A 27,130-nucleotide genomic window follows, 5' to 3' on the forward strand; every position below is an offset into this window, starting at 1 on the left:
AGGACAACACCTGCTTATACTTGTTGTCTAAACACCTTAGACAATATTGATGACAATGGTAGAATAAGGGATTAGGCTTACGAAGATTAAGCCTGGTTGTCGATTTGTTCTACTGAAGGTGGTGCTCCAGCATGGCTGCTGTCAAATGGCTGAAACAAATAAAGTATATACATATGTGTGTGTGTGTGTATGTGTATAGGCACAGGAGTGGCTGCGTGGTAAGTAGCTTGTTTACCAACCACATGGTTCGGGTTCAGTCCTACTGCGTGGCACCTTGGGCAAGTGTCTTCTACTCGAGCCAACAAAACCTTGTGAGTGGATACTGAAGAAAGCCCATAGTGTGTATATTATATATATATATATATATATATATATATATAATATACACCATGATAGATCAGTCGCCGCTACACATCCTTCATTTTCTCTCCTTGTTTCTTTCTGTGTCCCTTTCTGTAGAAGAGCGTAGGCTCGAAACGTAAAAGACTTTTTCTATTCCTGAGCGTTATACTAATACACATGCTTGTTTTGTACACCACTTGTCTTTTGTTTTTTTTGTGTGAATTCTCCCCCTATATATATGTGTGTGTGTGTGTGTGTGTGTGTGAGTCTGTGCTTGTTCCCCCAACATCACTTGACAACCGATGCTGGTGTGGTTACGTCCCCGTAACTTAGCGGTTCGGCAAAAGAGTCCAAAAGAATAAGTACTAGGCTTACAAAGAATAAACTCTGGGGTTGATTTGCTCAACTAAAGGCGGTGCTCCAGCATTGCCACAGTCAAATGACTGAAACAAGTAAAAGAGAGTATATATATATATATATATATATATCATCATCATCGTTGTCGTCATTTAACGTCCGCTTCCCATGCTGGCATGGGTTGGACGGTTTGAGTGAGGGCTGGTGAGCCAGAAGACTGCAAGGCTCCACACCTGGAGGTTCAAAATCTCTACAGCTGGTGCCCTTCTAGTAACGACTTTCGCTGTGAGAGTGTGGATGCGGTTTACATGCTTTCTGAGTGTAGTCTGTAGCGAGTGCCACCTGCAGGACTTTATGGCAATGGCCGTCCTTATCACGTTTACATGCAATCACCTGCATGGGAGCCAATCAGCGGCCCTGGCAACGATCACACTCAGATGGGGCTTCTAATGTTCCACAGACACGAGCGCCAATCGGGCGGAACTGTCATCAGCTACATCAACGATTTTGATTTCACTTGCCTCAACAGATCTTCGCAAGCAAAGTATATTGTCCAATGAATGAGGGGTAGTCATAAGGGTGGGGGGCTGGTTACACCCACTGGAATAGGCCACGGCTTCTGGTCTCACTTGGTTTGTCGGGTCTTCTCAAGCATAGCATATCTCTAAAAGTCTCGGTCACTAGTTATTGCCTCGGTGAGGCCCAATATTCGAAGAGTAATTAAAAATCTAACGAGACTCAAACACAGACAGAATTCAAGAGAGAATCAAAACAAGACAAAAAAATAAAATATTAAAAAAAAAACAAAAACAAAACAAACCAGTTTTTTTTTTTTTAAAAAAAGATCTTTACTTAGATTTGAACCTGTGGCCTGTTGCTGATGGTTCTTCTGGGTGACACAAAAGCTGCTGCTGCTGTTGTTAATGATGAAAGGAGGGGGGTGGAGTTGGAAGAGAGCAGAGGGGGGAGGGGGAAGAGGAGAGACCAAACAAAGAAATTGTATAAATAAAATGGCATATAATAATAATAATAATAATAATAATAATAATAATAATAATAATAATAGTAGTAGTAGTAGTAGTAGTAGTAGTGGTGGTGGTAGTAATAATAATAGAAATCATCTCTCTATATATAAACGGCAGTTTGTCTGTGTGCGTGTCTGTGTGTCTGTCAGGTGTACCCTCACCTGACCACGGCTTTCAACCGATTCTGATGAAACTTGACACACACATAGCCCAATGTCATAATTCAAAACTAACGCAGCGAAAATTTGAAAAGTTCCCCAGTTCTGAAAAAGATCGATAAATCGACATGGGGTCGACAATCAGAAACACAAACCACAGGGTCTAGGGAACGCAACTCGACCTTTTTAACTCTCAAAAAAATTTACCATCATTTTTTCCCCATCTTTTGGGCTATAACTCTCTAAAAATGCTTTATAGTTATTTCCCTTACAAACCCGAGCAACGCCGGGCGATACTGCTAGTTATTATTAAAATTATTATTGTTGTTGTTATTGAAAAATGATATTTCTACTTCTAACACACACCTCCCACCCCAACACCACCACCACCAACCATTTAACACCTTATTCCACCACCACCACCATCATCATCATCATATAGCAATTATGTGCAGTGTTGTTGTTGTTGTTGTTGGTTGTGGTGGTGGTGGTGACGCAGTTGTCCTTATACAGAAGTGACAACAGCAACAACAACAACAGACTTAAAAGTACAAAAGAGAAGTGTGTGTGTGTGTGTGAGGGAGAGGGAGGGAGGGAGAGAGAAAGATGCAGAGGAAGTGATTGAGAGGTGAGAGATGTAGGGAGGAAAGGAAGGGGACGGTGGTGGTGGTGGTGGGAGATGGGAAAGGGGGGGGGTGAGATGTTGACATCCATCGGAGCCACACAGCAGACACTAGCACTCGTATTAGGAGGGAGAGAGAGAGAGAGAGAGAGAGAGAGAGGTGGGGGGAGGAGAGGAGAGAGATCGACAGAAAGATGGAAGAAAGTACAGAGAGAGAGAGAGAGAGAGAGAGAGAATAATAAAAGAGGGGGAGAGTGAAAGAGAAGAAGAGGAAAGAAGAGGGGGTTAAAACAGGGGACGAAAGAGAGAAGATTGTGAAAAGCTGAAAAAATGACAAATTCGGCAGGTGGGAGGGGGCGGGGGGGAGGGAGAGCAATATAATGTTAGCAGTCTATATAAATATATTGGAGTGGTGGTTGGTGGTGGGGGGGAGGGCATCTGTGAAGTACTGGAGAGTGTGTGTGTGTGTGTGTGTGTGTGTGTGTACGTGTGTGTATGAAGTCTCAGTGACACCACTTGTTATTGTTCATAGAAAGATGACTTTCTTGTTTGCTGGCTTGCTCACTTGCTTGGTTGATACGTCCATTGGCAGGTCAAAAGATTCATAAATTGGTAGATTGTTTCATTATCAGGTTGGAACATTGGTTCAGTGGCAAGTTGTTAGATTGGTTCATTTGGCAAGTTGTCAGATTGGTTCATTGGCAGGTCAGAAGTTTGGTTCATTAGCATGTTGGTATATTGGTTCATTGGTAGGTTGGTAAATTGGTTCATTGGCACGTTGGTACATTGATTCATTGGCAGGTTGGTAGATTGGTTCATTGTCAGGTTGGTAAATTGGTTCATTGACAGATTGGTAAATTGGTTCATTGACAGGTTGGTAAATTGGTTCATTGGCAGGTTGATAGATTGGTTCATTGGCAGGTCAGAAGATTGGTTCGTTAGCATGTTGGTATATTGGTTCATTGGTAGGTTGGTAAATTGGTTCATTGGCAGGTTGGTACATTGATTAATTGGTAGGTTGGTTCATTGGCAGGTTGGTAAATTGGTTCATTGGCAGGTTGGTAAATTGGTTCATTGGCAGGTTGGTCGATTGGTTCATTGGCAGGTTGATAGATTGGTTCATTGGCAGGTTGATAGATTGGTTCATTGGCAGGTTGATAGATTGGTTCATTGGCAGGTTGATAGATTGGTTCATTGGCAGGTTGATAGATTGGTTCATTGGCAGGTTGGAAGATTGGTTCATTGGCAGGTTGGAAGATTGGTTCATTGGCAGGTCGGAAGATTGGTTCATTGGCAGGTCGGAAGATTGGTTGATTTCAAAGAGAAAGAGAAAAAAATTTTTTGAATTTTTAATGGACTGAAATCATTTTCCGTTAAGCGTAACAGAAAATACCCCATAATCATTTAGGTCCCTAAGATTTGGCATGAAATCCTGCAAAAAGTACCTTGAACCCATTCCAAAGTGCAGCTCCACAAAATGGGGGTCAATTGTATAAATATCGATTCCCCTAAACTTTCAGGTTTGGACTCATTGCTCAACAAATGCTTAACAACATTTCATCTGTCTTTATGTTCTGAGTTCAAACTCCACTGAGATCCACATTGCCTTTCAGGGTCAATGAAATAAATACCAGTTGAGCAATGGATCTCGTGGCAAGTGACTATCCCCCCCGCCCCCCCCCCACCCCATAAAATTTCAGGCCTTATGCCAAACTTACAATTATCAATTATCCTCGGAAAAAATATTAGTAGATGGGTGGGGGGTGGATCAATAAAATCATAGGAATATCAAACAAAACTGCTTACAGGATTTATTTCAACTCTCTACATTCTGGGTTCAAATCCTGCTGCACTTAACTTATCCTTGCCCCCACCCCCCACTCCACCAGGGTCGATAAAATAAAGTATCAGTTAAATACCGGGATTAATGTATTTGAATAAACCTTTTCCAACTAAAATTGCTGAGCGGGAGGTATCAATGCGCTTTGGTTGCTATTACCAGCACAGACTGACCTAGCAGACTCCTTTGTCCACTTACCTATTTCTTTACTACCCACAGAGGTGACAAACAAGGACAGGCAAATGGATTAAGTCAATTATATCGACCCCAGTGCATAACTGGTACTTATTTAATCGACCCCGAAAGGATGAAAGGCAAAGTCGACCTCGGCGGAATTTGAACTCAGAACGTAACAGCAGACGAAATACCTATTTCTTTACTACCCACAAGGGGCTAAACACAGAAAGGACAAACAAGGACAGGCAAATGGATTAAGTCGATTATATCGACCCCAGTGCGTAACTGGTACTTATTTAATCGACCCCGATAGAATAGAAAGGCAAAGTCGACCTCGGCGGAATTTGAACTCAGAACGTAGCGGCAGACGAAATACTGCTAAGCATTTCGCCCGGCGTGCTAACGATTCTGCCAACTCGCCGTCTTACCACCGTCATCATCATCATCACACAGGCACACCATCCTCAGTCAACCCCCTCACGCCCCTGCGACTCACCCCCCCCGACAAAAATCTGCAAAATATAATTTGTTTTATCTTACCAGGGTCTTTCCTTCCGGCCGTCAAAGTCTCCGCCAAGGGGCCTGATGCTGCTGCTGCTGTTGATGTTGTAGTTGGTTTTGTTGTTGTTGTTGTTGTTGTCGTCGCTGCTGCTGTTGATGTTGAGTTTATAGTCTTTGCCGCTGCTGTTTGTCTACTTCCGGTCGTGGGTTCAATATCCGTGGGCGACTGCTCCCCTCCTTCGCCCTGCCTGCTCGCATCGTCGTCGTCGTCGTCAAACATTTCGTCATCGTCATCGTCGTCAATGTTCCTGTTGTCATCGTCCACCGTCATAACCACATCCTCACCATCATCATCACCGTCATCATCATCATCATCATCATCGTCTTGCTGTAGTTGTACTTTGCCATTTTCTCTCTCACCACCAGCACCACCACCACCACCATCATCATCACCACCAACACCATCACCACCACCATCCTCCTCCTCTTCTTCTTCCTCATAATATTCAACATCATCTTCATCGCCATTTACTCCCACTTCCTCTTCTTCTTCCTCCTCCTCCTCCACTGCTGCCGCATCCAACTCCATCCTGTCACCACCGCCACCCGAGCCACGTCGCTGAAAGTCCTTTGTTGTGGCCCCGCTGCGAGGCGGCGCAGACAGAGACCCGTCAGCACCAGTTCCACCACCAGGCGACACGACCTCATTTGAGGACCAAGCCACTTCTGCTTCATCGTCCTCCTCCTCCTCTTCCTCTTCTTCCTCCTCCTCCTCCTGCTCTTCATCTGGTGTGTGTGGTGGAGACGGAGGCACTGTGACATTACCGGTCAGGCTGTTGGTGGTTCTGACACCACCACCACCACCGACATTACTAGTTGATCTCTGTGGCACCGTGGTGACGACACCATTGGCCAGGCTGCTAGCAGTGATGATACCACCACCACCGCTAGCTGCCGTCCTCAGTGAAACTGTGCCACCACTGGCGGACCTCAGCGGTACTTTGCACTTGAAGCAGACGTAATCATCGTCTTCCCCAACCTCATCCTCTCCGACGCCAACACACAACAAGTGGAACCACAATTCACAGCGGTCACATTGTACCCAATTCACCTCGTCACCTAAACGAAAAAAAATAATAATTAAGATCAAATAATTAAGAAAAAACATTTTTTCAAAATCCTTTTATACACACACATAGGATCTTTTCTGTTTGACCGGCAGTTTTTTAAAATAATTTCTAGGTAACTAAACACTTTTAAGCTTCGTATCCTGGTAGAATGTGTTTATAAAACATCTTTTTCTCTTGGCTTTATTGAGAAAATTCTATAGTTTGTAAGATATTTGTTGTTTTTTTCTTCAATTTCTGCAATTTCAACAAATCACTGATGACTATTGAGGTAAAAAACATTCTGTGCCGTATGAATATGTCCCTCGTTTAAGAAACAGATTGGGTTTATTTACATTTCTGAAGAAAAAAAGATACCCTTCCCCTACCCAACCCTAACCCTAAAACAGATTGAAATGCAATAGATCGATACTAGGGTCATAATTATGGGTGACAATTTCATATGACACCGCTAGAAAAAACTGCCGGTCAAACCAAAAAGATCCCACACGTATGTATACACAAACACATGCGTATATATACATACATATATACATCACCACTTTTAACATTCTCCTTCCATGCCGGCATGAACGTATGTGTGTGTGTGTGTGTGTGTGTGAATATATATATATATATATAGTACAAAGAAAGATAGGGGTTATAGGTGTAACCCACTAAGGGATAGCATTTATCCAATATACTATTGGTAAAGTACCCAGATTCCTAATACATAAATGTTTTTAATTGCAATGCAATTAACTCATTTATTGTGGATGGAAGCACTCCGTCGGTTACGACGACGAGGGTTCCGGTTGATCCGATCAACGGAACAGCCTGCTCGTGAAATTAATGTGTAAGTGGCTAAGCACTCCGCAGACACGTGTACCCTTAACGTAGTTCTCGGGGATATTCAGCGTGACACAGAGAGTGACAAGGCTGGCCCTTTGAAATACAGGTACAACAGAAACAGGAAGTAAGAGTGAGAGAAAGTTGTGGTGAAAGAGTACAGCAGGGATCACCACCACCCGCCTGCCGGAGCCGTGTGGAGCTTTAGGTGTTTTCGCTCAATAAACACTCACAACGCCCGGTCTGGGAATCGAAACCGCAATCCTCCGACCGCGAGTCCGCTGCCCTAACCACTGGGCCATTGCGCCTCCACTCATTTATTGTATTAAACGGGTGAAGGTAAAGAAATATTTTTACTGCAAATTTATAATAGAAATAAGAAAATGGAGAAACAAATTTATTTTGTTCATCAACTTTCGGATATTAGAATGTTGGATTAATTATTCATTTAACAAAATGAGAACCTTAGTAACATACATAAATGTCTTGTATTCTTATCTTACACGTGGGTGGCTTCCCAGACCCCAGTTGAACCATCCCGGACGCTAAACAATGATGATGATGATTATGTATGCTATTACGGTTCTCATTTTGTAAAATGAATAAATAATCTAACAAATCACTGACGACTATTGAGGTAAAAAACATTCTGTGCCGTATGAATATGTCCCTCGTTTAAGAAACAGATTGGGTTTATTTACATTTCTGAAGAAAAAAACGATACCCTTACCCCTACCCCTAACCAACCCTAACCCTAAAACAGATTGAAATGCAATAGATCGATACTAGGGTCAATTTCTGCAATTTCAACTAACCACTGACGTCTATTGAGGTGAAAAACATTCTGTGCCATATGAATATGTTTAATTGGAGCTGCTGATATAGTAATAGCAAGATTGGTTTAATTGAAACAGACAAAACAATTGTAAACTAAGCAATACACTCCATTATCCATAATTCTATCATGTGTTTGTGTGTGTATACATATATATATATATGCAGGGTGCAAAGGATACTTCAGGGCACATTATAATATCCGAAAGTTGATGAACAAACTAGATTTGTTTCTCCATTTTCTTATTTCTATTGTGTGTATATATATATATATATATATATATATATGTGTGTGTGTGTGTGTGTGTGTGTGTTTTTGATATGTGTATATATATATATATATATATACCGGAGTAAACACATAAATGTGAAACAAGGTGGAAAAAAGAGTACTCAAATACCAGAGGTAGAGTAATATGCTTTATTTAAAGCAGCAGAAATTCAACAAAACTTGTTACTCGGAGTTTCACGTTCCCGCTCGTCGGACAGTTTTGTTGAATTTCTGCTGCTTTTAAATAAAGTATATTACTCTACCCCTGGTATTTGAGTACTCTTTTTTCCACCTTGTTACACATTTATGTGTTTACTCCGGTGTATATATATATATATATATATATATATATATATATATATATATATATTTCGTTTTTGTATTTGGTTGCAAGATTTTTTATGTGAATTTGTGTGTTGAAGCATATTTTATTGTGCCTGGGGAGGGTCATTCTCTTACTTAACACACTCACTGATTTGATTTCCACTCGTTTTTTATAAAATTTGCGTTGCGTCTTGCAACCTTTTGAATAGACAATGACTATTGAAATGAAGAAGTAAATGTGTGGAAATCGAACCGGTGACTGTGTTAAGCACTAAGGCACTAAGAGAGAATCACTTTCCCCAGACACAATAATATATATATACATGCATACACACATATATACACATACACACACATAATGGATTTTTGATTTCTGCAGCATTCAAACATGGACTGTTATGGAAAGGTTGCCCGATGTCTGGATAAACCAGGAGATGCGGACATGATAATAGCATGATGCAAGATTGGTTTACTTGGAGCTGCTGATATAGTAATAGCATCATGCAAGATTGGTTTAATTGGAGCTGCTGATATAGTAATAGCATGATGCAAGATTGGTTTAATTGGAGCTGCTGATATAGTAATAGCATCATGCAAGATTGGTTTAATTAGAGCTGCTGACATGATAATAGCATGATGCAAGATTGGTTTAATTGGAGCTGCTGATATAGTAATAGCATGATGTAAGATTGGTTTAAATGGAGCTGCTGATATAGTAATAGCATGATGCAAGATTGGTTTAATTGGAGATGCTGATATAGTAATAGCAAGATTGGTTTAATTGAAACAGACAAAACAATTGTAAACTAAGCAATACACTCCATTATTCATAATTCTATCGTGTGTGTGTGTGTGTATACATATATATATATGCAGGGTGCAAAGGATACTTCAGGGCACATTTTCAGTACATCAATCTCTTTAGGCCAATCAAAAGATTTCTTTCAGTTTCTCCGTGGAAAATAAAATGGTAAAAGACACTTGACTCAGGTGCATAACAGGGGGACTGAACCTCGAACCACAACACTGGGAAGGAGCAAACTTCTCAACCATTACAGCCATGGCCACCCCCATGTGTATTTGTGTGTGTGTATATATATAAATGTCTTAAGACCGTATCATGCGCGGGGACATAGGAATAATCGGACTGAATACCCGATCGCGCGGTTAAACCATTAAGAGTGAAGGACTCCCAGCCTTTGTTAGGGCATCCTTCTAGGAGAAGGTAACTCAGGTAACTGGGATAACTCCGACATAAAAGCTGCGGCTCAGTGGTTACCGATGATGTTAACTTGTTCTTCTTTTCGGATTATGGCTGCTGTTGCTTAGTGAGTGGGATTGACTCAGTGCACAGCCTTTCCTCACTTTAAAAAAAATCTTCTTGCACAGGCATTGCACGATAAAAATATTTGATTAAGCTTCGTGCAATGGCCATACTCGATAACGAGGGGACAGCCACCATATATATATATATATATATATATATATATATATATATATATATATATATATATATATATATGTAAATATTATATACACACGTATATATTTAAAAACTTGATAGCTAATATTAGTAACAGAGTGTCTAACCTCTCTTCCTCTAAAGAAATTTCCAAGCAAGTAGCTCCCCCCCCCACCATAACAATGCCCTAACTAATAATGGCTTCAAGGATCATCATCAATGGTGTTATTAAATGTCCACTTTCCATGCTGGCATGGGTTGGACAGTTTGACTGAGAACTGGCAAGCCAGGAGGCTGCACCAGGCTCCAATCTGGCTTGGCAAGGTTTCCACAGCAAGTTGCCTTTCCTAATGCCAACCACTCCGAGTGTAGTGAGTGCTTTTTATGTGCCAACAGCACGGATGCCAGTCAGGTGGCACTGGCATCGGCACAGATGCCAGTCAGGTGACACTGGCATCGGCACAGATGCCAGTCAGGTGGCACTGGCATCGGCACAGATGCCAGTCAGGTGGCACTGGCATCGGCACAGATGCCAGTCAGGTGACACTGGCATCGGCACAGATGCCAGTCAGGTGACACTGGCATCGGCACAGGTGCCAGTCAGCTGGCACTGGCATCGGCACAGATGCCAGTCAGGTGACACTGGCATCGGCACAGGTGCCAGTCAGGTGGCACTGGCATCGGCACAGATGCCAGTCAGGTGACACTGGCATCGGCACAGGTGCCAGTCAGCTGGCACTGGCATCGGCACAGGTGCCAGTCAGGTGGCACTGGCATCGGCACAGATGCCAGTCAGGTGGCACTGGCATCGGCACAGATGCCAGTCAGGTGGCACTGGCATCGGCACAGATGCCAGTCAGGTGACACTGGCATCGGCACAGGTGCCAGTCAGCTGGCACTGGCATCGGCACAGATGCCAGTCAGGTGACACTGGCATCGGCACAGGTGCCAGTCAGGTGGCACTGGCATCGGCACAGGTGCCAGTCAGGTGGCACTGGCATCGGCACAGATGCCAGTCAGGTGACACTGGCATCGGCACAGATGCCAGTCAGCTGGCACTGGCATCAGCACAGGTGCCAGTCAGGTGGCATTGGCATCGGCACAGGTGCCAGTCAGGTGGCATTGGCATCGGCACAGGTGCCAGTCAGGTGGCACTGGCATCGGCACAGGTGCCAGTCAGGTGGCACTGGCATCGGCACAGATGCCAGTCAGGTGACACTGGCATCGGCACAGGTGCCAGTCAGCTGGCACTGGCATCAGCACAGTGCCAGTCAGGTGGCATTGGCATCGGCACAGGTGCCAGTCAGGTGGCATTGGCATCGGCACAGGTGCCAGTCAGGTGGCACTGGCATCAGCACAGGTGCCAGTCAGGTGGCATTGGCATCGGCACAGGTGCCAGTCAGGTGGCATTGGCATCGGCACAGGTGCCAGTCAGGTGCACTGGCATCAGCACAGGTGCCAGTCAGGTGGCATTGGCATCGGCACAGGTGCCAGTCAGTTGGCACTGGCATCGGCAACAGGTGCCAGTCAGGTGCACTGGCATCGGCACAGTGCCAGTCAGGTGGCACTGGCATCAGCACAGGTGCCAGTCAGGTGGCACTGGCATCGGCACAGATGCCAGTCAGGTGACACTGGCATCGGCACAGGTGCCAGTCAGGTGGCACTGGCATCAGCACAGGTGCCAGTCAGTGGCACTGGCATCGGCACAGATGCCAGTCAGGTGGCACTGGCATCGGCACAGGTGCCAGTCAGCTGGCACTGGCATCAGCACAGGTGCCAGTCAGGTGGCATTGGCATCGGCACAGGTGCCAGTCAGGTGGCACTGGCATCAGCACAGGTGCCAGTCAGGTGGCACTGGCATCGGCACAGGTGCCAGTCAGGTGGCACTGGCATCGGCACAGGTGCCAGTCAGGTGGCACTGGCATCGGCACAGATGCCAGTCAGGTGACACTGGCATCGGCACAGGTGCCAGTCAGGTGGCACTGGCATCAGCACAGGTGCCAGTCAGGTGGCACTGGCATCGGCACAGATGCCAGTCAGGTGGCACTGGCATCGGCACAGGTGCCAGTCAGCTGGCACTGGCATCAGAACAGGTGCCAGTCAGGTGGCATTGGCATCGGCACAGGTGCCAGTCAGGTGGCACTGGCATCGGCACAGGTGCCAGTCAGGTGGCATTGGCATCGGCACAGGTGCCAGTCAGGTGGCACTGGCATCGGCACAGGTGCCAGTCAGGTGGCATTGGCATCGGCACAGGTGCCAGTCAGGTGGCACTGGCATCGGCACAGATGCCAGTCAGGTGGCACTGGCATCGGCACAGGTGCCAGTCAGGTGACACTGGCATCGGCACAGGTGCCAGTCAGGTGACACTGGCATCGGCACAGGTGCCAGTCAGTTGGCACTGGCATCAGCACAGGTGCCAGTCAGGTGGCATTGGCATCGGCACAGGTGCCAGTCAGGTGGCATTGGCATCGGCACAGGTGCCAGTCAGGTGGCACTGGCATCGGCACAGGTGCCAGTCAGGTGGCACTGGCATCGGCACAGATGCCAGTCAGGTGGCACTGGCATCGGCACAGGTGCCAGTCAGGTGGCACTGGCATCGGCACAGGTGCCAGTCAGGTGACACTGGCATCGGCACAGATGCCAGTCAGGTGGCACTGGCATCGGCACAGATGCCAGTCAGGTGGCACTGGCATCGGCACAGGTGCCAGTCAGGTGGCACTGGCATCGGCACAGGTGCCAGTCAGGTGGCACTGGCATCGCACAGGTGCCAGTCAGGTGGCACTGGCATCGGCACAGTGCCAGTCAGGTGACACTGGCATCGGCACAGATGCCAGTCAGGTGGCACTGGCATCGGCACAGATGCCAGTCAGGTGGCACTGGCATCGGCACAGGTGCCAGTCAGGTGGCACTGGCATCGGCACAGGTGCCAGTCAGGTGACACTGGCATCGCACAGGTGCCAGTCAGGTGGCACTGGCATCGGCACAGGTGCCAGTCAGGTAGCACTGGCATCGGCACAGGTGCCAGTCAGGTGACACTGGCATCGGCACAGGTGCCAGTCAGGTGACACTGGCATCGCACAGGTGCCAGTCAGGTGGCACTGGCATCGGCACAGGTGCCAGTCAGGTGGCACTGGCATCGGCACAGGTGCCAGTCAGGTGGCACTGGCATCGGCACAGGTGCCAGTCAGGTGACACTGGCATCGGCACAGGTGCCAGTCAGGTGGCACTGGCATCGGCACAGGTGCCAGTCAGGTAGCACTGGCATCGGCACAGGTGCCAGTCAGGTGACACTGGCATCGGCACAGGTGCCAGTCAGGTGACACTGGCATCGGCACAGGTGCCAGTCAGGTGGCACTGGCATCGGCACAGGTGCCAGTCAGGTGGCACTGGCATCGGCACAGGTGCCAGTCAGGTGGCACTGGCATCGGCACAGGTGCCAGTCAGGTGACACTGGCATCGGCACAGGTGCCAGTCAGGTGGCACTGGCATCGGCACAGGTGCCAGTCAGGTAGCACTGGCATCGGCACAGGTGCCAGTCAGGTGACACTGGCATCGGCACAGGTGCCAGTCAGGTGACACTGGCATCGCACAGGTGCCAGTCAGGTGGCACTGGCATCGGCACAGGTGCCAGTCAGGTGGCACTGGCATCGGCACAGGTGCCAGTCAGGTGGCACTGGCATCGGCACAGGTGCCAGTCAGGTGGCACTGGCATCGGCACAGGTGCCAGTCAGGTGGCACTGGCATCGGCACAGGTGCCAGTCAGTGGCACTGGCATCGGCACAGGTGCCAGTCAGGTAGCACTGGCATCGGCACAGGTGCCAGTCAGGTGACACTGGCATCGGCACAGGTGCCAGTCAGGTGACACTGGCATCGGCACAGGTGCCAGTCAGGTGGCACTGGCATCGGCACAGGTGCCAGTCAGGTGGCACTGGCATCGGCACAGGTGCCAGTCAGGTGGCACTGGCATCGGCACAGGTGCCAGTCAGGTGGCACTGGCATCGGCACAGGTGCCAGTCAGGTGGCACTGGCATCGGCACAGGTGCCAGTCAGGTGGCACTGGCATCGGCACAGGTGCCAGTCAGGTAGCACTGGCATCGGCACAGGTGCCAGTCAGGTGACACTGGCATCGGCACAGGTGCCAGTCAGGTGACACTGGCATCGGCACAGGTGCCAGTCAGGTGGCACTGGCATCGGCACAGGTGCCAGTCAGGTGGCACTGGCATCGGCACAGGTGCCAGTCAGGTAGCACTGGCATCGGCACAGGTGCCAGTCAGGTAGCACTGGCATCGGCACAGGTGCCAGTCAGGTGGCACTGGCATCGGCACAGATGCCAGTCAGGTGGCACTGGCATCGGCACAGGTGCCAGTCAGGTGGCACTGGCATCGGCACAGGTGCCAGTCAGGTGGCACTGGCATCGGCACAGGTGCCAGTCAGGTGGCACTGGCATCGGCACAGGTGCCAGTCAGGTGACACTGGCATCGGCACAGATGCCAGTCAGGTGGCACTGGCATCGGCACAGGTGCCAGTCAGGTGACACTGGCATCGGCACAGGTGCCAGTCAGGTGGCACTGGCATCGGCACAGGTGCCAGTCAGGTGGCACTGGCATCGGCACAGGTGCCAGTCAGGTAGCACTGGCATCGGCACAGGTGCCAGTCAGGTAGCACTGGCATCGGCACAGGTGCCAGTCAGGTGACACTGGCATCGGCACAGATGCCAGTCAGGTGGCACTGGCATCGGCACAGATGCCAGTCAGGTGGCACTGGCATCGGCACAGGTGCCAGTCAGGTGGCACTGGCATCGGCACAGGTGCCAGTCAGGTGGCACTGGCATCGGCACAGATGCCAGTCAGGTGGCACTGGCATCGGCACAGGTGCCAGTCAGGTAGCACTGGCATCGGCACAGGTGCCAGTCAGGTGACACTGGCATCGGCACAGATGCCAGTCAGGTGGCACTGGCATCGGCACAGGTGCCAGTCAGCTGGCACTGGCATCAGCACAGGTGCCAGTCAGGTGGCACTGGCATCGGCACAGGTGCCAGTCAGGTGGCACTGGCATCGGCACAGGTGCCAGTCAGGAGAATCAAGACCATAATAATAGATCTAGTGGCATCAAAGTTAAAGCGATACATGACCCCTCTAATATTAATCAGAATGATAATAATAATAAGGGGACTCAAAACAGGGCAAGGAAAATTTGAAACCTGGTCAACTATATGTCCAGTTGCGTTCATTTGTCCCAGAGAAAGCTTGTAATGGTCCCGGTTATAGAGAAAGTTCATCAAATCTGCATGAAACGGGGGAACATCAACTGACTTCAGAAAGTCATTTATTGTGTGAGTTCTCTTGTGAATGTTCTTTGCGCAGATAAAATTGGCAGAGCCTTGAAACCTTATAATGCTTGTGAACAACAGTTGGGGGTCTTATGCTGGGTCTTTGACAAAATAACAGCCACTAAAACCCCGTGAAGGTGGCACAACTGCGACATGGTCTTACTGTAAACTGAACTTTCCAGACCAATGGACAAAAAAATATTCCAATATTGTGTGTGTGTGTATATATATATATGTGTGTGTGTGTGTGTGCGTGTGTGTGTGCGTGTATGTGTCTGTGTGTATATATGTATGTGTATATATATATATATATATATATATGTATATATATATATATATATATATATTATATATATATAATATTATATATATATATATTATATATATATATATATGTGTGTGTGTGTGTGTGTGTGTCTGTGTGTATATATATATGAGGCGCAATGGCCCAGTGGTTAGGGTAGCAGACTCGCAGTTGTAGAATTGCGGTTTCGATTCCCAGAACGGGCGTTGTGAGTGTTTATTTAGCGAAAACACCTAAAAGCTCCACAAGGCTCCGGCAGGGGGTGGTGGCGACCCCTGCTGTACTCTTTCACCACAACTTTCTCTCACTCTTTCTTCTGTTGGCCTGCTCGCTTAGCCAGCGGGGTGGCGTCATTTGAAGGTTAAAACAATGAAAGCGCATTGTGACCAGCGATGTGTAGCAACATCTGATAGCCTAGATTGTCACGGGGATATATATACATACATGTCAGTGTGTGTGTATATCTTTGTGTTTGTCCTCTGCCACCACTTGCTTGACAACCGGTGATAGTTTGTTTTTGTCCTTGTAACTTAGCAGTTTGGCATAAGAAAGCAACAGATTTAAGTACCACACTTTAAAAGAAGTACAAAGGTTGATTTGTTTGACTAAAATCCCTTCAAGGGAGTGCCCCAGCATGGCCACAGATACATATGACAGGCTTCCCTACAGTCTCCATCAACCACATCCACTCACAAGACATGGTAGTAGTAGCAGTAGGAGGCCTGAAGCTATAGGGGGAGACACTTGCCCTAAGTGCCTCACACTGCCACCCAACCACCCGCAACCATACATCCAGGCTTCACAGTTGCTATGTTTTCTTTTCGTGTTTCCACCATGACCACCACTACCTACCTGCAGGTTTCAGACACTTCACAGCAGAACAGTCGTCTTCTTCTTCCTCCTCATCTGCCTCGTCTCCACTCAACGAGGCACTCTTCTTACTCTGTTTCACTCGACCAGACGGTTTCTTCTCCCGAGCACCACCAGAGATCTTCATCCTCTTCTGGCTCTTCTCCTCCTTCTTCATTTTGCTTTCGTTCACAGAGTTCATCTCTTTACATTTATCTACAACAAACAAACAAACATCACTGGCACAGATGGAATATCTGGGGCCTGGCGTGGGGACTCGTTTTATGCTACACTAGCACTATGTCCCAGCAACGCAGGGTCATAGTGCATGCATATACAGCTGCGTGCGTGCGCACATACATGCGAGTATTGTCCACATCTCTGACCAATCACATACAGCTAGCTGGCATTCAATTTGGCTTATCAAGTTTTGGGCATTTTGATTGGGTTTTGGACAGAAAATTCACAAAAAAGTCACTTCTATTGATTTTTTAATGGCTTTGTGGGGTGACTGGGGAAATGTAAGGATGTGCACGACCACCTTTGGACGGTTTTGAATGACCACAGAAAGTGCGAGCCCTCTAACTGAAAAATTGTGGATTTGTATAAAGAACACACACAGATATTTTGCCATTTATATCTATAGAGATGATGACTCCAGCCCTGGGCTAAATCAATGAATACCAGCCTCATAATCGTCATTATTTCACATGCATGTCTTCTCAAGTTGAGCAGTGCACCACACATCTTGGACCTCCATTGCAAAATGTTAGTGACAAAAGCAAAGACAAGAAACTGCATTTGTGCAAAATAAAAAGCATATTTTTCAAGACATCACCACCTCAAACACTAGCATGGATTCTCGAAATTCTTAAATTATATTTCTTTCTTTATTGCCCACAGGGGGCTAAACATAGAGGGGGCAAACAAGGACAGACAAACGGATTAAGTCGATTATATCGACCCCAGTGCATAACTGGTACTTATTTAATTGACACCGAGAGGATGAAAGGCAAAGTCGACCTCGGCGGAATTTGAACTTCAGAACCTAATGGTAGACAAAATACCTATTTCTTTACTACCCACGAGGGGCTAAACACAGAGAGGACAAACAAGGACAGACAAATGGATTAAGTCGATTACATCGACCCCAGTGCGTAACTGATACTTAATTTATCGACCCCGAGAGGATGAAAGGCAAAGTCGACCTCGGTGGAATTTGAACTTCAGAACCTAACGGCAGACAAAATACCTATTTCTTTACTACCCAGAAGGGGCTAAACACAGAGAGGACAAACAAGGACAGACAAACAGATTAAGTCGATTATATCAACCCCGAAAGGATGAAAGGCAAAGTCGACCTCAGCGGAATTTGAACTCAGAACGTAGCGGTGGACGAAATACCGCTAAACATTTCGCTCGGCATGCTAATGATTCTGCCAGCTCACCGCCCTCTTAATTCTATTTTTAGAAACTTGGGGGCATTGCCAGGCACACCATATATGGCACTAACACAGGCCACATGTGCCTGCCGGGCATGAAACTGGGCAAACTACATGGTGCATCTCAACATACCATGCCACACCAAAATACATGTGACACACACTGCGCAGCACCATATGCATAGTGCAGCACAGACACAAGTTTACACGCCAAACCCCAGACACGCCTGTCAATCCTTACAACATTTGGTAAGCCTTATAACAGATCCCCTAACCCCTAGTAAACCACCTCCCTTCTTCACCAGAACTGGTTTAAAAAAAAAGGGGGTGGGTCTGCAAATTAAATCACTTACTTTTCTCTTTCAATTTCAGATCTTTGTCCTTCACAACAAGTTTTTTCCTTGGTTTTGATGAAGGGCTGTTCTCGTCTTTACTCCTCTTGCTTTTCGTCTCGCAATTCTCAGACTCCTCCTCTTTCTTCTTCCTTTTCTTCTTCACTTTCTCCTTCTCCTCTTCTTTCTCTTTGCCCTTTGCCGGAACTTTCTCCGGTTTCTCTTTCATCGGAATTCTCTCCGTTGTCAACTCCTGGAAGTCCGCAACAGGAGAGAGGCAACGAGAAAAACACTTCAGTTTGTGACAAAAAGTAGCAAGCGTGTTAACGGGAACGGGGGTTGTGGTAGGGACAGACAGGCAGGCAGACTGATAGAGTAGGGGTCAGTTGGTTTGGGCACAAACAGACAAAAAGGAGGACAGTGTAAGAGACAGCTGAGGGCTAGAGAGAGTTTAACAGGTTGGCTCCCACATGACGGGCCAGTGGGTCCTGGTTGTATGTTAGGGAGTCCCTCCCGACCCACTAGAGGGGGATTTTTTCCCCATTTCTTTCCTATGGGATTTCTGAGAGGTATAGAATAGGAGAAAAAATATTATGCTGTTCGTGTCGAAATTAATTAAGATTGGGACCCTGGGGGATAAAATGTAAAATGAAGCTTGATAGCCAATGTGTTAACAGAGTTTGAGGGAGGGGGCAGACAAAAAGAGGAGGAGGTGGGTTTACAAGGTATAGGGAGATAAACAGTCTAATAAAGTATTAGAGGAGAGAGAGTACGGAGGGAGTCTCATATTGAAGTACAGAGGGATTAATAGTCGAATTAGAGTACAATAACAGCTATACTGGCATCGTACAAAAAGGGAGCCTGCAGTGATAAAAAGGATACATTAGATAATGTACTCCTAGATACACTATGCCTGAAAATGGGATGGTCACAGCTGGAACGTCTTTGATCATAGGTCTGTCTGGATCAAGACTGATTGGGGCTAAACAACAGCTATAGCCACTAATACTAGCTCCTATACTGTACATTAGATAATGTACTCCTAGATACACCATGCCTGAATAAAAGATGGGATGGTCACAGCTGGAACGTCTTTGATCATAGGTCTGTCTGGATCAAGACTGACCTGGGGCTAAACAACAGCTATAGCCACTAATACTAGCTCCTCTACTGTACATTAGAAAATGGAGTCCTAGATACACTGTGAATACACATTGCTTAGATGAGGACTGATTGCTAAAAACATAGAGAAACGAAGGGGAAGCGGAGGTGAACGAGAGGGGTGGTGGACGAGAGGGGGGACGGGAGGGGGGGAGGTTGAGCACGTACCTCGAATTCCATGTATTTATCTTCGTTTGTTGTCTGACATGCGACCAAGATGCGCCTGATGTGCTGGGTCTCGTCCAGTGAGACCTCCAGAAGGTCCCCGTCCATCATCAACTCCTCCAGCTGCACCTGTGCTGCGGCAGACAGTTCGAGGATGGGCGACTCCAGTAGACGGGGAATGAGAGGGGACTTGCGCTGGTGTTTCCGCGGAGATACAGCTGCTTGCAAGACAGGGAAAGAAACGTGCATTAATTAACCCCCCTTTTAACGTTCAAATTATTTTGCATGAAAGAGGGGGAGAGAGAGTGAGAGAGGGAAGGAGAGGGAGCGAGAGAGAGAGAGAGGGAGAGAGAGTGAGTGAGAGAGTGAGTGAGAGTGAGAGAGGGAGTGAGAGAGGGAGAGAGAGGGGGAGAGGGGGAGAGAGGGAGAGAGAGAGAGGGGGGAGATAGGGAAGGAGGGGGAGAGGGAGAGAGAGAAAGAGAGAGGGAGAGAGTGAGAGAGAGTGAGGGAGAGAGAGAGTGAGTGAGAGAGAGAGTGAGAGAGAGAGAGAGTGAAAGAGAGAGAGAGGGAGAGAGAAAGAGAGAGAGAGAAAGAGAGAGAGAAAGAGAGAGAGAGTGAAGGAGAGAGGGGGAGAGAGAGAGAGTGAGAGAGAATTTCTTTATTCACCAAAAGGTTGAGAAAAAGAGGGGACAAAACAAACGTTGGGGTCAGGGTATCGAATGAGACGAAACGTATGAATAAACAAACAATTAAAATATATCCAATTAAATGATTAATGAGTGATTAACAAGAAATGAAGCGGAGGACGCGGTTGGCCCCACAAACCACAGACTCACACGGAAGACCTTGCTCTCCCCTTTTTTACATCCTCGTTTAAACAGGTCCTTTCACTCGCAACATACTTGCTATAGACTTCCATCTTTTACGAAACACACTTTGCCACAGGCATTTCTTCTCCAGCCTTATTTTCCGTTTCTTGTGGAAAACGGAAAAGTGGATTAGCCCGAGACTGGAGATGGACATGCCTGTTGCGATTCCTCTCACCCTCGTCTTCCATACTACCTCCTTAGCAACAGCTTGAGAGGCGGTCGGATGGAACCTACACTCGCCTCCTTATGAGAGCTCAAAATCCCTCGTGGAGGCGCCATCCAACCAAAATGCAAATATATGGGAAACTACCACCTGTGTCATCTCTTGTGAAAGGTAGGAGAGTCCAGTTTGCTGGACATTGTTGTAGAGCTGAAAACAAGGTAATTTCTACTCTTCTCCTCTGGAAGTCATCTACTCGCGATACCAGAGGGCGCACACTCTCCTACCCTGATGTACACGGTCGAACAATGATGATGATGATGATGATAGCAACCGCAGCTTCCGAGAGAAAGCAGGCTCACTCCTCCCAATCCAGGGAGGTTGGTGGAACGATCTTAATTACAGATTCGCTCGACAGTTGTACTCTTCTGGAATACAACGGCAGGTGTTCGACATAAGCCCAGAGCTCAGTGACCTTGGGGCCTTGCAGAATCTAGAGAGAAAGACAGACAGACAGACAGAAGTAATATACTCACAAGACGTCTTGGAGACTGAAGAGTATGTGTGTTCGGATGTCATGCCGAGGTTATTACTGTTATTGTTGTTGTTGTTATGTCCATTGAGCCGTAGGAGGTGGTGGTCAGATAGGGAAAGCTGTGCACCACCACCGCCAGCAGCTGCAGCAGCAGGGTCCAGCGTTGTGCAGCATCCATCGTCGACACTTTGCTGCGAGACGGGTGAGAGCTGGCCGGAGGGGTTGCTGTCAGTGTTGTCCAATGTGAAGGGGGTGGCAGCGGATGTGGTGGTGGTGGTGCTGGTGGTAGTGGTGGTGGTGGTGGAGGCAGTGAGATCCCTAAGAGAAGGGTGCAGGCCGCTGAAAGCGCTTTGTGTGACAGTGGCCAGGTGGCTCTGCAGTTCTGGATTGTTTGCGGGCTTCAGCAGCTCTGCATTGATAATCTTCTCGGTTTTCTCACGGGCAGCCTGCTCCACCATGCGTTGGCTAAGAAGGCTAAGCTTGGCAAGGGCGGCAGCCAACTCGGGCGTGGCTAAGCAGTTGCGTGCCTTATCCTGCCATGCCATCGCTCGCTCGGTGAGGCACTGCAGAGCCTCGCCCTCGGCCAGCCGGACAGGCAGCTTCTGAAGCGAGACTAGCAGGGAGAGGATGGTTTCCAGTCTCGGACGTCTCGAACTCAAGCAGAGCGGACAGAGAAATTTGAGGTCCCGCACAGTTTGCATTTGGACAGCTTGGTTCACTCTCTTGATGTTGGCCGCTTTTGGTAGGGGAACACAAGATCCTGAAACAAACAAAAAAAAAAAACACAAATAACAACAACAACAACAACAACACAGAGGTGGAGAACGGGATGTGGTTGCAATCTGCCCAAAACTATCAAACGCTGAAGAATAATAAATGCCCTGATGCAGTACAAAGCCCTCGCTCCCATCACGTCTGATCTTAACCCTTTCGTTACTGTATTTATTTTGTGATGTTCTGTGTTTCTTTCAATTAATTTTAAATTTAACAAAGAATTTAATAATTTATAATTAAGCTGGTGTTAGGAACATAAATTGTGACTAAGGTTTGGTGGAAGATTTTAATTCAGAACTTATGAAAACAAGACATTTGTACTCAGGGCCAGAACAGGTTTCAGCCAGGTTGGTATCAAAAGGGTAAATTTGCAGATTTTGTTACACTTGTTAGAAATAGCAGCCAAATCTTGTGCAAATTGAAGGCACATTTGACTGACTGTCTTTAACCCTTTTGTTACCATATTTCTGTTGAGATGTTCTGTGTTTCTTTCAATTAATTTTAAATATAACCAAGAATTTAATAATTTATCATTAAGCTGGTGTTAGGAACATAAATTGTGACTAAGGTTTGGTGGAAGATTTTAATTCAGAACTTATGAAAACAAGACATTTGTATTATGGAGCCAGAGCCAGTTTCAGCCGAGTTAGTAATGAAAGGGTTAATTGATTGGAAGTGTTATCATGTATATTGTTTTATCTTGGTATAAAAGATGGGCTACAGCAAATATTCTGCTCAATACCACAGATTTGCTTGTCAGTTGTTTGACCTTAACCAGTTGAGCATGTCCCTTGGGGGCTGACGATATGTGCATCTCTGATCACGAGCAGAAGTAGTGGGGGCACATCATAGCCATGTGTTGAGAGGAATCCCTTGGGGTGTGACTAATTCACCTTTGGAAACACACGAGTGTTTCGTTCAACACCCTTAAACAACCCTTATTCAGGAAGTTCTTCAGTGGGATGGGCTACTCAAACTGAAGAAAATTCTAACTGGGGCTCCAACTACAAGGCCATGTGCTGTTTATCTTCATATCGGATCACTATGTTGCTCACTTGCGATGCATGAGCCTGGTGTACCCTTGTCATAGGAGGGGTGGTGGTCATGAATGGGTATACTGGGCTTCAGTTCATTTAATAAAGCCACTACAGCTGGCTGTTTTAAGACAAATAAATAAACAACAGAGCCTCATCTTTGAAATGTGAACCTAGAGATATGGTTGCTATTTCTAGCAGAATGCACAGTTACATCGAAGAATGGCTATATAATAAAGTAGTAGTGAAAGTAAATGTGGTGGTTGTGGTTTCAAACTCACCGTGGAACGAGTCTTTGCACAATTCACACTGCAACATCAACCCAGACGCAGATTTACGACACATGCAGTACTTGATGTCTCCACCGTCCGAATTGTGGATCTTCTCCAAATTGATGCTGCGAAGTTCCTTCATTGCCTCGATCTCTCTTTGTTCAGCCAACTTGAAGGCAGCAACCTGGGGGTGGACGTGAAGTAGAACAAGGCAGCGGTTAGAAAAGATGCAAAGTCGACCTCGGCACCATTTGAACTCACAATGTACAGACACATGAAATACGGTGAAGCGTTTTGCCTGGCATGCTAACAATTCTGACAGCTCAATGCCATAATTATACAAAATACTAATATTAATAATAATAATCCTTTCTACTGAAGGCACAAAAGAGGGGACTACTCGATTACACTGACCCCAGTGGAATTTGAACTCAGAACATTAAGACAGACGAAATACCTATTTCTTTACTACCCACGAGGGGCTAAACATAGAGGGGACAAACAAGGACAGACAAACGGATTAAGTCGATTATATCGACCCCAGTGCGTAACTGGTACTTAATTTATTGACCCTGAAAGGATGAAAGGCAAAGTTGATCTTGGCAGGATTTGAACTCAGCATTTCATCCAGCATACTAACAATTCCGCCAGCTTACCACCTGATTATTATTATCATTATTATTATAATTACAATCCTCTCCACTAAAGGCAGAAGACCTGCCATTTGGAGGGAGTGGGGAAATCAATCACATCGATCCCTTCCCAGTGTTTCACTGGTGCTTAATTTATTGACCCCCAAAAGAACGAAAGGTGAAGTCAACCACAGACCATGCAGGCGGACAAAATACCAAGAAGCATTTGGCCCAGCGAGCTAACAAACATGCCAGTTCTCTGCCATGGTAGTAATCCTTTCTACTATAGGCACAAGGCCTGAGATTTGGGGGGGCAGGGATTAGCTGATTACACTGACACCCCCCCCTCAGTTCAACTGGTATTAATTTTATCGACTCCGAAAAGATGAAAGGTAAAGTCAACCTTGGCAGAATTTGAGCTCAGGAAGTAGGGAGGGGTGAAATACCACTAGGCATTTCATTCAGTGCACTCTAACGATTCTGCCAGCTCACTGCCTTAATAATAATAATAACAACAATAATAATGATAATAACAATAATAATAACAATAGTAATAGTAATAATAATAACCCTTTCTTCTAAAGGCACAAGGCCTGAAATTTGAGGGGAGGAGACTAGTCAATTACAATGACCCCCAGTGTTTCACTGGTAATTAATTTATTGACCCCGAAAAGATGAAAGCCAAAGTCGACGTCGGTGGAATTTGAACTCAGAACTTGAAGACGGACAAAATACTGCCAATCATTTTGCCCGGCATGCTAACTGTTCTGCCAGCAATAATAACAATAATAATAATAATGTTCCTACTCACAATACTCGCTGGATCTCTCTGTTCCTCAATTCTGAAGTCCAAAATGCTATTTTCACTCTCCTTCCGTTCCCGTTCCCCATCCTTGAGTTTCTTCCGCTTTGCCTTGTTGTTGTTATACACACCAATGTCTGTCCTAGGGGACAACACCTGCAATGGGATACAAATATAAGTAGAGAGAGAGGGAAGGGTTGTAGGAATTTTAGGGTTCAAGAGAATGGTGGATGGAAGGGTGGCAGCAGTGGGAAACAAGAAGACCCTTTATGACAGTCAGAAATACAGACATGAAGGCCCTTTAGTTGAGCAGGGGATCGTTTTTTTTATTTACAACATGTTCCTTCAATTGCAAAAAAACCCTCCTTACATGACAGACGCTGAAGAAATTGCAACATATGAAGTAACAGGAAATTACCAGCTGCCGTAACTGGTGATGGGGGTGTCTAAAGAACCTGAGGGAATCAGCAGGGGTTAACCAACAGGTAGAGGGATCACTTACCATAAATACTATACAGGGGAATACACGCACCACATTCTGTCTACAGAAATTCATTCCCAAGAGCAAGGCCCACCAAAACACACTGATTGAGGAAGTGTACCCTAAAGGGATAAGGGGCTGGGGGACCTCATAATGATGCTAAATTTGTATCAGGCTGAGTAAAAAAAAGTAAGCAGCATTTTGAAACATGAAATCCATCCCAATATATTTGAACAATGAGGAAGATTTCATTCATCAAAGTAATTACCATTATACAATCAAGAGATTTTTGCCAACGAGTTCTAAGTTTGTTTCTTCTGATAACATAAAAAGCTGGAGTTCTGGAGCTGATGAAACTCTTTGAATGCACTTTCAGCATCAGTTTGATTTTTGAACTCCTTCTCTCGCAGGAAAAATCAAGGTGCTTGAAATAGTGGTAGTCAGTAGGAGAAAGGTCTGGGGAAGAACTTAGTAGCCAGGATCCCTCAACTTCTGGAGTGCCATTAGTGAAACGTGTGGTCGAACATTGTCATCAAGTATGATTGGGCCTATTCTGTTGACCAGTCTGGGATGGAGGAGTTTGACCAGTCTGTGATGGAGGAGTAGTAGTTTTTCGTTCAATTTGTTAATTTCATGGCAATATATTTCTGCAGTAATGGTTGTACCGGGTTTTCAGAAGTTATAGTGGATGAGTCCAGCAATACACAACCCCATAACCTTCTTTTTAAAGAACTCGGGTTTAGGGAAGGTTTTTGGTGCTTCATTTTGGTCCAACCACTGTGAAGAATGCTTTTTATTATTGTACACTTTTCACCACAAATTTCATATCTGCACATTTTCTGATTTTCATTCAAATCGTGTGGTACCCATCTGTCGAGCTTTTTAATTTTCCGATTGCATGCAAATGGTTGCAGGAAGTTTTCTGGATAACTTGAAGTTCTTTTGCCAGTTCTTGGGTGGGTGGATCTTTCTCCATAAACGGTCTTTAACTGACGGTCATCGATGACAGATGGGTGTCCACTACTCTCAGGTCTCCACAGCAAAATCATTTAAACCATTTTCGAGCTGACCACTCACTGGTCATTTCCTCACCAAACAGTTCGCTGATATCAGGAGCAGTTTCAGCTGTTTTACGTCCCTTTTTGAATTTGAATAGCAAAACTGGTCGAATATCACACTTTTGACAGTTCCATTTCAAATTATTGTAACAGCGGTGAAAAAAAATATCAATGTTAATTTATTGATGCATTTGGGCAAGTCTTTGTCTGTATTATTAGACAATTGCAAAAAAACAGGTTGAAAGAAAAAAATCTAAAACCCTGCAAAAATCCTGTAGAAATTCTTCATGGTTCAAAACGTTACTTTTTACTCAACCTGATGGTTTATTTAGAAATAAATAATAATCAATAAATATATTTTTATATGAAGACGCCTTAGAAATAAAAATGATATTAGGAGGAGGAAGCACTCCGTCGGTTACGACGACGAGGGTTCCGGTTGATCCGAATCAACGGAACAGCCTGCTCGTGAAATTAACGTGTAAGTGGCTGAGTACTCCACAGACACGTGTACCCTTAACGTAGTTCTCGGGGATATTCAGCGTAACACAGAGAGTGACAAGGCCGGCCCTTTGAAGTACAGGTACAACAGAAACAGGAAGTAAGAGTGAGAGAAAGTTGTGGTGAAAGAGTACAGCAGGGATCACCACCACCCCCTGCCGGAGCCTCGTGGAGCTTTTTAGGTGTTTTCGCTCAATAAACACTCACAACGCCCGGTCTGGTAATCGAAACCGCGATCCTCCGACCGCGAGTCCGCTTCCCTAACCACTGGGCCATTGCGCCTCCACAAAAATAATATTAGGAGCTGTATTAATTACAATGATAATCATGATGATGGCGGGGGTGGGGGAACAGTGACAAAAAAAAAAAGAAGTCAAAGAAAATTATCAAACACCAAACATGCAAAAAAAATAAATATATAAAGGCCCCTTACATCCAGTAAAGTGTATGTAGAATTTTTCTTGAGGAATGTTCTGGCAGTCCGTTCTCGCCAAGACTTGGCCGCAGCCACTTGTGATTCAACCTGAGGTAGCTGGTCAAGCCGTACTGGAATTGGACGTCC

At 46.1% G+C, this 27,130-nt stretch overlaps 1 protein-coding gene across 1 annotated transcript; it reads right to left on the reverse strand.

The window, feature by feature from the left end:
* Positions 1-2,444: 2,444 nt before the first annotated feature.
* Positions 2,445-27,124, reverse strand: LOC115229654 (lysine-specific demethylase 5A). The gene is made up of 9 exons (XM_036499291.1): positions 27,002-27,124; positions 24,538-24,684; positions 23,104-23,278; positions 21,016-21,774; positions 19,454-19,668; positions 18,146-18,377; positions 16,354-16,566; positions 5,062-6,141; positions 2,445-3,072 (listed from the first exon to the last, which is right to left on the reverse strand). Exons 3-9 carry the CDS (start codon positions 23,234-23,236, stop codon positions 3,008-3,010), a joined length of 2,697 nt encoding a protein of 898 aa, XP_036355184.1. The 5' UTR covers positions 23,237-23,278; positions 24,538-24,684; positions 27,002-27,124; the 3' UTR covers positions 2,445-3,007.
* Positions 27,125-27,130: the final 6 nt, after the last annotated feature.

The sequence above is a fragment of the Octopus sinensis genome, unplaced genomic scaffold, assembly GCF_006345805.1.
Source record: "Octopus sinensis unplaced genomic scaffold, ASM634580v1 Contig13379, whole genome shotgun sequence".
Taxonomy (NCBI): Eukaryota; Metazoa; Mollusca; class Cephalopoda; order Octopoda; family Octopodidae; genus Octopus; species Octopus sinensis.